General features: G+C 40.3%; 2 protein-coding genes across 3 annotated transcripts; both read right to left on the bottom strand.

Annotated features, from left to right (window-relative positions):
• Nucleotides 1-1,659: 1,659 nt before the first annotated feature.
• On the bottom strand, nt 1,660-3,812 carry LOC147339446 (uncharacterized). Of its 2 annotated transcripts, XM_086299509.1 has the most exons (8): nt 3,716-3,812; nt 3,507-3,609; nt 3,023-3,136; nt 2,843-2,938; nt 2,605-2,719; nt 2,256-2,525; nt 1,937-2,113; nt 1,660-1,853 (listed from the first exon to the last, which is right to left on the bottom strand). In XM_086299509.1, the coding sequence occupies exons 1-8, from the start codon at nt 3,763-3,765 to the stop codon at nt 1,660-1,662; spliced, it is 1,119 nt and encodes a 372-aa protein (XP_086155635.1). In that variant the 5' UTR covers nt 3,766-3,812. The 2 variants fall into 2 exon arrangements, with proteins under 2 accessions (XP_086155635.1, XP_086155625.1); XM_086299499.1 differs by lacking the exon at nt 3,716-3,812 and having other exon boundaries at nt 3,265-3,582.
• Nucleotides 3,813-5,500: 1,688 nt separating this feature from the next.
• On the bottom strand, nt 5,501-8,022 carry LOC147339445 (uncharacterized). Its single transcript, XM_086299486.1, has 6 exons — nt 7,707-8,022; nt 7,117-7,191; nt 6,559-6,948; nt 6,194-6,295; nt 5,797-6,029; nt 5,501-5,683 (listed from the first exon to the last, which is right to left on the bottom strand). Exons 1-6 carry the CDS (start codon nt 7,936-7,938, stop codon nt 5,501-5,503), a joined length of 1,215 nt encoding a protein of 404 aa, XP_086155612.1. The 5' UTR covers nt 7,939-8,022.
• Nucleotides 8,023-8,609: the final 587 nt, after the last annotated feature.

Below are 8,609 nucleotides of genomic sequence, written 5' to 3'. Positions count from 1 at the left end.
CCCATCCGCTGGAACGTTGAAGACAATATAATTACACTGCAAAGCAAGACACAAGTAGGCAAAGTTCTTCATGTTACTCGTGCACGGGAGAGACCGGACAGAGTGCCGTTCCTTCACTTGACCCCAGTTGCTCTCGTCCGTTCTCCCGTACCACTGCCCTTTTATTGAGGTTACATGAATATGCATAGGTTCATTAACATATGACGTCACACATGTGTGTGTGTGTGTGTGTGTGTGTGTGTGTGTGTGTGTGTGTGTGTGTGTGTGTGTGTGTGGACTGCTGATCAAAATGTGTGTGGACTGCTGATCAAAGGGTCAAACATCCTTGGTCAGGAAGAGGGTAGCCTCCCCCTCACCCTAGATGGTTCATCCTAGATAACACAGTAAGGAAGTCCAGCAGTTCATTTATACACAAAAGCACTTAGACTAGAACAGACGTAGCTACGTTAATCCTACCATAAAACAATTAAGCAAGGTACGAACTTTCCCATGCTCCCAGGATGTAGGTGTGCATTCTAGTGTGGAATGCACACCAAGCCTCTGTAGCCTGTTAAAGATCACACAACCTATCACTACACAATTGATTATACACCTCTAAGCATCTATGGTTAAATATTTCTAAGCATAAATGACAATCAACAATACAAACTCTAACAGTCATTTTCAGTTTTTACATATCAAGTCTACAGTCATAACTATATTAAACAGAAATGTGTTTTATGTCTTTGTCATGGAAATATAAATGTTGCTAAATTTTAACTGTGGTGACAAAATGATCCATTGAAACTGCATGAAAACATCAAACTGACAGTTATTTTTCAACTTTATTTGATTGTGGTCATTGGTAATATAAAAACAAATAAACTACAGTGATACAGACAACTTAATGAAATTTGGTGGGGGTAAAATGACAATGATGTTGGTCCACCCTAAGACACTGTAGGCTTAGTAACCACTGGATCAATTAATACTCTAAATTAAAAAAAAAATATGGTTGAGCACATCGCTGTACAACTGGAACTAAACAAAAAAAGTTATATATCCAAAAGTTAATTTGTGGATCAGGGTTGTTGTGACAGAATCAGCTGAACTGCCTACTGTACTGTAGTATGATTATTTTAAAAATAAGCACAAGTACTAGTAATGCACTCAAACATTATTGATACTGTTGATATGAATGATACATACCATGAAAATATCCTTAACATGTACATCAAAATACTCAAGAATGAAAACTCTCACCTGTGACAAGCATACTTGAAATTTGCTTACAAAGTTCTATCAATCACATTTCAATATGTCTTGTAAATTCTGTGAGCCAAAAATATATTACAGTAACTTAACATGACAAAAATGTAAAAAGTACAAAATCTCCCTCTGATACATAACAGTGTACTATTATGTATTACCAAAATGCATGTTTAAAAACAGTGTAACAGGGTAGTTTTTAGCTCTACGAATGACATTAAATAAAAATGTGCCAGCTGTCTTTGTAAAAAACTATATGCATTGATGTGATGAAGTCTTGGGAATGCACTGTCAATGACTGGTCTATGGCCAACTTGAAAAAATTGGGGCCCCCAGCATTAAACCTGCAAGGTAGCAAGTTGATATAACTTTGAGGACAAACTGATATATTACAGATATTTATTACCGACTTTAATCAGAATATTCAGAGTCACTGTAAAAGTCATCGTCGGAAGTATGATCAAGGTTAATGTTCTTTGCTCCTGACAAAACTTGCATGTAACACTGTCTTGCGTGCAGCTTGTTTTGTTTCACATTCTGTCGTTTTCTGAGGATGATGCTCTGTAGACCTCTCAAACCCTCCTCACTTAGGCCACAATGCGAACCTTAAAAATAGAACATATAATTTAGTCTGCTTTAATGCCTTAAGAAACAGTCAGTGTTTTGTATGCATTACTTAAATACATACTTTTAAATATCTCACTGGAAAACAGGCCGGACAGCTCTTTCAGGATATCATCATATTTTGAAAGAGATTTCCAGTGATGGTCCATCTCTGTAACAAGAATCTTCTTTTCCTCCTCAAGTCTTCTTATTGCCATGATGATATCGAATGCCCTTCTCTTTGTTGTAAGGCTGACAGAGTCTGAAATGCATTTATAACAAAGTTATAAATCAATTCACAAAGAACGTCTGAAGTCATAAATGATTTTAGGTCAACACCTGAAGCTTAGGGTTTCATTATATGTCAGATATGCTGAAAGTAGACAACATATATGTACAACTACCGCTGTGTGCCCGCTGCCACGGCCAGCTTGTGTCACCAGACAGAATTTCTTCCAAGCACAGAGTTTCTTTGTCTGGAAACATTCTGTTGTATTTTTCCACAGCAGAAGTCAAGATTCCTTTCTCTTCTCTGATCTTGCGACGAATCTTGGCACGGGCTTTATTTCCATCGGTGTCTTTGTACAGACGCTGGGATCGTCTCTTTATGCTCGCTACGAGCACTTCGATTCTGCTCACCAAGGGATCAATATCACTTGTGCTTGTTGTTGCTGCTTAGAAGAAATAACACAGCTACACTTACATAAAGTCATTGTACAATTGCATCACATTTTTGAATCAGTTTTTGCTCACCTTCTGCCCAATCCTTTACATCACTGACCCATTCATCCAGTTGACTGTCAGTCACTGCTAATTGGACTTTTAAGGACTCCAGGTTCTGAAGCTGGGTTAGAAGAGCTTTTGTGGCCTACATTGTCAATTTGAGATTAAAAAACAAACAAACAAACAAAAAACACTAAACACATGTTTACTCCAAATAATAAGAACACAGAGGAGTAATCATCTAAAAATAAAGTAACAATATCATTACCTTCTGATATCGATGGGTCAGAGAGGTGGCCAACTGGTCTAGCTTTTGTTGATTCCAGCGCATGGCCATAAGAGTTAGCATGTCACTCCGTCCTGCAAACACAGAAAACGTAGTGTTACCACTTTCATCATAATTACACACTTAAAATCTAACTAGTGCAGGATTTGCCTTCTCATCTGCTTTGGACATATGTTTTGTGGTAACTGCAATCCTTGACAAAAAGGCATTACATTGCTCTACCTCCTCCCCTAGAGTCAAACCAGCCCCATCTTGATATGCTCCACTCCATTTCACCTGAAAAAAAAAACACACACACACACACACACACAGATGCACATACACACACACAGATAAAATACAAATTACACAAAATGTTGATGTGCAATTGTTCAGATAAAGTCATTAAAGTCAGAATTTCATACCTCACATTTGAAATCGTGGGCTTTAGCATGAAAGACTGAAAGAAATGGCTTCATGCTAAGAAGGTGCTGGAGCTCTGGACAGCTTTTTGTTACTCTTTCAAGATATGGCCAATACTTGCAGGTAACATCCATACAAAAAAAAGTGATATGTCTATTGGCCAGCTTTTGTTGCAGGTACAAGGGATAAGCAAAAATTTCACCCCTGTACATATTTAGAGCACGGAGCAGCACTCCATGCCTACACACTGCAAGCTCCAGTCCCTCCTCATCCACCTTGCTGCTGGATCTTTGGGAGGTCTCTCTGGCTGCTGACCACTCCCCTCCACAAACACCTCGTCCGGAGACCTAAAATGCATTAAATAGCTGGTGACAATGTCTTTTCACAATCTCTTCAACAGAGTGTTAAAGGTTAACATAATTATGTCTATGTAATTAGAGCGTTCAATCTTACATGTCTGGATGTGCTGTGTATGTAGTCCACAAATCTTCCCACATCTTCATCCTTTGCTATGAAGGCGTCTTCAAAGATGCCCAGTTCCTCAGATCTGAACAAAATAGCAATACAGTATACTTTATGGTGTCATACAAAGTAAGTCCAAAGTTAATTGGTGCACCTTATAGTCACATTGTCTGAAACAAACGTTGGTATTACACATATTTTGCTGTACCTCAAATCAAATCAAATCACTTTTATTGTCACATCACATGTGCAGGCACACTGGCACAGCACATGCGAGTGAAATTCTTGTGTGCGAGCCCCACAAGCAACAGAGATGTGCAAACACAACAACACAAACGAGCAAAATACAAGAATGGCCAACCTGAAACTAATAAATATATGTACAATATATAATAGTGTATGCATTTCTGGATGTGTATACTAAATATTTTCCTACGTGTGTGTGTGTGTGTGTGGTGTGTATGCACATTTTTACAAATTAAATAGTTAAAAAAAAAATTACAAAAAAAAATTAATAATAATAATAATAATAATAATAATAATAATAATAATAAAATATATAAAATATACAGAGTTGAATATGTGCAAAACAAGTGGCATTTATATACAGTGTGGAGTGCATAATGTTGAAGTTCCAGTAGTGAAGCTGAGGTGTCTATGACGTGTTCAGCAGTCTGATGGCCTGATGGAAAAAGCTGTCTCTCAGTCTGCTGGTACGGGACCGGATGCTGCAGAACCTCCTTCCTGATGGAAGCAGTCTGAACAGTTTATGGCTGGGGTGACTGGAGTCCTTGATGATCCTCCCCGCTTTCCTCAGGCACCGCTTCCTGTAGATGTCTTGGAGGGAGGGAAGCTCACCTCCAATTATCCGTTCAGAGCACCGCACTACTCGCTGGAGAGCTTTGCGGTTGTAGGCGGTGCTGTTGCCATACCAGGTGGTGATGCATCCAGTGAGGATGCTCTCAATGGCACAGTGATAGAAGGTCCTGAGGATGCGGGGGCTCATGCCGAATCTTTTCAGTCTCCTGAGAAAGAAGAGGCGCTGCTGCGCCTTCTTCACTGTTTTGTTTGTGTGTACTGACCACGTAAGATCCTCAGCCAGATGTACTCCAAGGAACCGGAAGCTGCTCACTCTCTCCACAGCAGCGCCGTTGATGGTGATGGGGGTGTGTACTTCTCTGCACCTCCGGAAGTCCACTATCAACTCCTTTGTCTTTGCGACGTTGAGGGTGAGATGGTTGTCTTGACACCAGTGGGTCAGGGCGCTGACCTCCTCCCTGTAAGCCGTCTCATCACCGTTGGTGATAAGACCCACCACTGTAGTGTCGTCCGCAAACTTCACAATGATGTTGGAGCTGTTAGTGGCTGTGCAGTCGTAGGTGTAGAGTGAGTACAGGAGAGGGCTCAGTACACACCCCTGTGGAGCACCAGTGTTCAGTGTGATGGGGGATGAGGTGATGCTGCCCAGTCTGACCACCTGGCGTCTGTCAGACAGGAAGCTAAGGATCCAGCTGCAGAGGGAGCTGCTCAGTCCTAGATCCTGCAGTTTCCTGTCCAGCTTCGAGGGAACGATGGTATTGAATGCTGAGCTGTAATCTACAAACAGCATCCTCACATACGTGTCTCTCTTCTCCAGGTGTGACAGGGCAGTGTGTAGTGTCAGGGCTATGGCATCATCAGTGGACCTGTTGTGGCGGTATGCAAACTGTAGAGGGTCCAGTGAGTCGGGTAGTGCAGAGCAGATGAAGTCCCTGACCAGCTTCTCGAAGCATTTGCTTACCTGGCTGCATTCTTGAAACGGTAATGCTTGCGGTTTCCATCCACTGAAATTGCAAGCATGTCTGGGGCACATGCATGACATGTGAAGGGATCCTCCTTTAAAATCTTGTCTAATTCATATCTCACGGCTTCCCACTCAAAGAAACTTTTCTTAAAGCCATCTGCAGAGATCTTTCCCGTCTGGTTTAAAATGAAAGACATAAACAGAAAACAACTACGCTACAAGTGACTTTTAAATCCTGAATAACACAGAAGAACCATACTGTAAAGGATGCATAAACTAAAATGCTCACACGGCCAAAGTGGAGAGTTCGTTGATCAAGCATTTTTAAAAATGCTTTGCAGGAGAGTCCGGGTGATGCCATCTTCATTTCTTCAAATGTGAAGAAGACATCTGTTGCGTACAAAGTAGAAAAGTGAAGGGTAGCGGGCCAGTAATCACTTAGATTTAGGTCATCTACTCCAGCAGTCCAAGAAGCTTCACATGTCTCACACCTCAGCTCTGGCATGCTGAGATTGTAACGTCCTAGAAAAGTGAAAAACTCATGACTCCAGAGTAAAAGTTTATTATCTTTGGGTTAGGTCTTCTTTTTGTCTCAGAATATACTGCAACAATGCTTGTGAGGGTTTAGTTTTAGGTGAATTATTTACAGATGGTTGTCAGTCAGGACAAAATGAAGTTCTTCTTACCATTCATTGTGACCACAGCAACAACCTTTCCTGGTCTGACCCTCAAACACTCTGGTGGACAGCCGCAGATTGTGACTGGGCTCTCCACAGGTACAAGTCGTGCTAAAGAAGTCAACATGTATGCGTAACATATGATTTAAATAAGTTTATTAACTATGAAGTAAAACGTTGAAATGTGACTAAGATATGGTAGGACCAACTGAGCCTTACTTGAAACAATAAAAAAAACCAACTTAACAGCTCAAAGCTAACAGTGTAGTTGAGAGCTGAGGAAGCATCAACTTTTTTAAAAAATGAGATAGAGAGAGAGAGCGTAAGGGAAATGTATAAACAGTAAACATAATAAGTTTAGTCACAGAACTTACCATCATGGCAAAGGGTCTTATTTACAATGTAAGTTGTTGGAGGCAATGGCTGGAAGAATCCGGCAGTCATGGCACGTCTATTGTGAAGGACATATCTGGTGTGCGTGATGACATCACATTTATCACAAAAAAGGGGGCGTGGTAGACAGTCACGACAACGAAGCACAGCTGGATTGCTCCCACATTGTTGGCATATATGTTCCGACACACTTTCTTGAGCTGCCATGGTATTCACCAGATGGGGTCTTTTGGCCCTCCAACTCTCTGAAAAAAGAGTTTTTCTTGTGCTCCAGTTCAAGGAAGCCAAAAGAGGAGCTTTTGGTGGTGGTGCTTCATGGTGATCGTCTGAAGAATCATTCAGTGAGCTCTGGAGTTCTTGTAGAAAGTGCTCTGTTAAAAAAAACAAATACATTTTCTATTAAAATTGATTAAATTATAAAAGTGTAATGGACAGAGTAGCTATGAGAGTAAAGCTTGATGGCTATAAATATGCTAGCAATTGCTGCAAACACATGAACATACTGCTTTGATCTAGTGAAGACACAGTGGAGTACATACCAACAGTCTCTGGGGCAAATGCCACCTCACAGTGACTGTTATTAGTGGTAGAATTGGTCTTCTGACTGTGGGCAGCTGTATAAAACATCAACAGTATATCAAAAACACAAATCAAATCCACATTTATAACACAGAAACAATTTAGAATCACCAATTAGCCAAACTCCACATCTCAGGACTGTGGGAGTAAACCAGGTAACCTGCGAGCATAGAAACAAGGGAAGAACACGCAAACTCTACACGCAAAGACCCTGGTCTGATAGTGGAATTGAAATCAGGACATTTTTTGATGTGCCACTGTGCTGCCAAGTACCAATATCTTTTACCAAAATCCTTGTGAGGAGGTAACTGTCAGCCACATTTTGTTACTGGACTAACATAACGTAATGAATGCCATACTTGCTAGGGGGGGGATCATTCAGTTTTAAGAGATAATTCTGTGGTTTATTTAATGTCCTTTTGTGTCAAAACAAACAAATTACTTTCCTGTTTGTCTTTACAAATATTTAAATTAATTAATACGTTAAATTTATGGTTTTGTGTCCATACAATCTATATCTTCAAATTATCTTGTATGAAAGAGTACTGACCCTTATGTAATTGACTCCGGATTGATCTTGGCCTCGCATAGAGTTGGTTTCCATCTTTGTCTCTTTTTTTCCATTTTACTGTTAGTTCAGGTGGCTTCACAGGTACAGGAGCTACCTCTTGCTTCAGCTCACCAAGCATGTCATCGAGGTGTTGGAGCTCATCAATTTGTTCCTGCTGATCAGTCAGATTATCTAGGATCCTTAAAGGATCTTGAATTTCGGAGTCACTCATGGCAGAAAGAAGAACAAACAAACAAACAAACAAACAAACAAACAAACACACAAACAAACACACAAACAAACAAACACGCACGCACGCACGCACACACACACACACACACACACACACAAACAGAATAATCAAACAAGACAGAGACCAACAGAGCGAGGCAGAAACAGAGAGACAGACCAATAAGGACAGCAGTAAGAACAGATACAAACAGACTGACGTGGCTCTTAAAAGTGCCTTTAGGAGTTTTTCAAAAAGCAGATGTAGGAAGGAATCAATCAATAATAGGCTGATTGATGAAGAACCTGTTTAGAAAAAAAAAAGTATTCAGAATTCAGAAGCACCTTATAAATAAATATATACATTAAACCCTATTGTAACGATTTAGATAAACCCTGTTTAGTGTCCATTTGTATTTCATTTGCAGCATAGATGATCGGTCTGCTATTTAATGATTATGTAATGCTGTTATTAAGTTTAAAATCGAGAGAGAGAGAGAGAGAGAGAGAGAGAGAGAGAGAGAGAGCCAGAATGAGAGAGAGAGCCATAAAGAGAGAGCTAGATTGATAGATAACGTCTATCTTCAATTTCAGCATCAACCCAATCTGGCAACACTGACCCTTATTAGAACCCTCAAACTTTACAAAGTGGCAACAACAGCAAACGTCAGCACA

The sequence above is a fragment of the Aulonocara sp. 'chitande type north' Nkhata Bay genome, linkage group LG1, assembly GCF_057382095.1.
Source record: "Aulonocara sp. 'chitande type north' Nkhata Bay isolate Kocher_YH1m ecotype deep benthic linkage group LG1, A_spYH_male_GT1.1, whole genome shotgun sequence".
Taxonomy (NCBI): domain Eukaryota; kingdom Metazoa; phylum Chordata; class Actinopteri; order Cichliformes; family Cichlidae; genus Aulonocara; species Aulonocara sp. 'chitande type north' Nkhata Bay.
Note: the sequence above shows the minus strand (reverse complement) of the source record. Positions and strands in the feature narration are given on the sequence as shown.

Bases quoted from the DNA above. Each gene is read 5' to 3' on its own strand.
- LOC147339446 (XM_086299499.1), bottom strand. From the start codon at position 3,474: ATGTACAGGGGTGAAATTTTTGCTTATCCCTTGTACCTGCAACAAAAG. The intron at 3,137-3,264 runs GTATGAAATTCT...TTTTTTTTTCAG, and splicing joins CCCACGATTTCAAATGTGAG to GTGAAATGGAGTGGAGCATA. The intron at 1,854-1,936 runs GTATGTATTTAA...TCTATTTTTAAG, and splicing joins TTCCAGTGAGATATTTAAAA to GTTCGCATTGTGGCCTAAGT.
- LOC147339445 (XM_086299486.1), bottom strand. From the start codon at position 7,938: ATGAGTGACTCCGAAATTCAAGATCCTTTAAGGATCCTAGATAATCTG. The intron at 6,296-6,558 runs GTAAGTTCTGTG...TGACTTCTTTAG, and splicing joins TAAGACCCTTTGCCATGATG to CACGACTTGTACCTGTGGAG. The intron at 5,684-5,796 runs GTGAGCATTTTA...ATTTTAAACCAG, and splicing joins GAACTCTCCACTTTGGCCGT to ACGGGAAAGATCTCTGCAGA.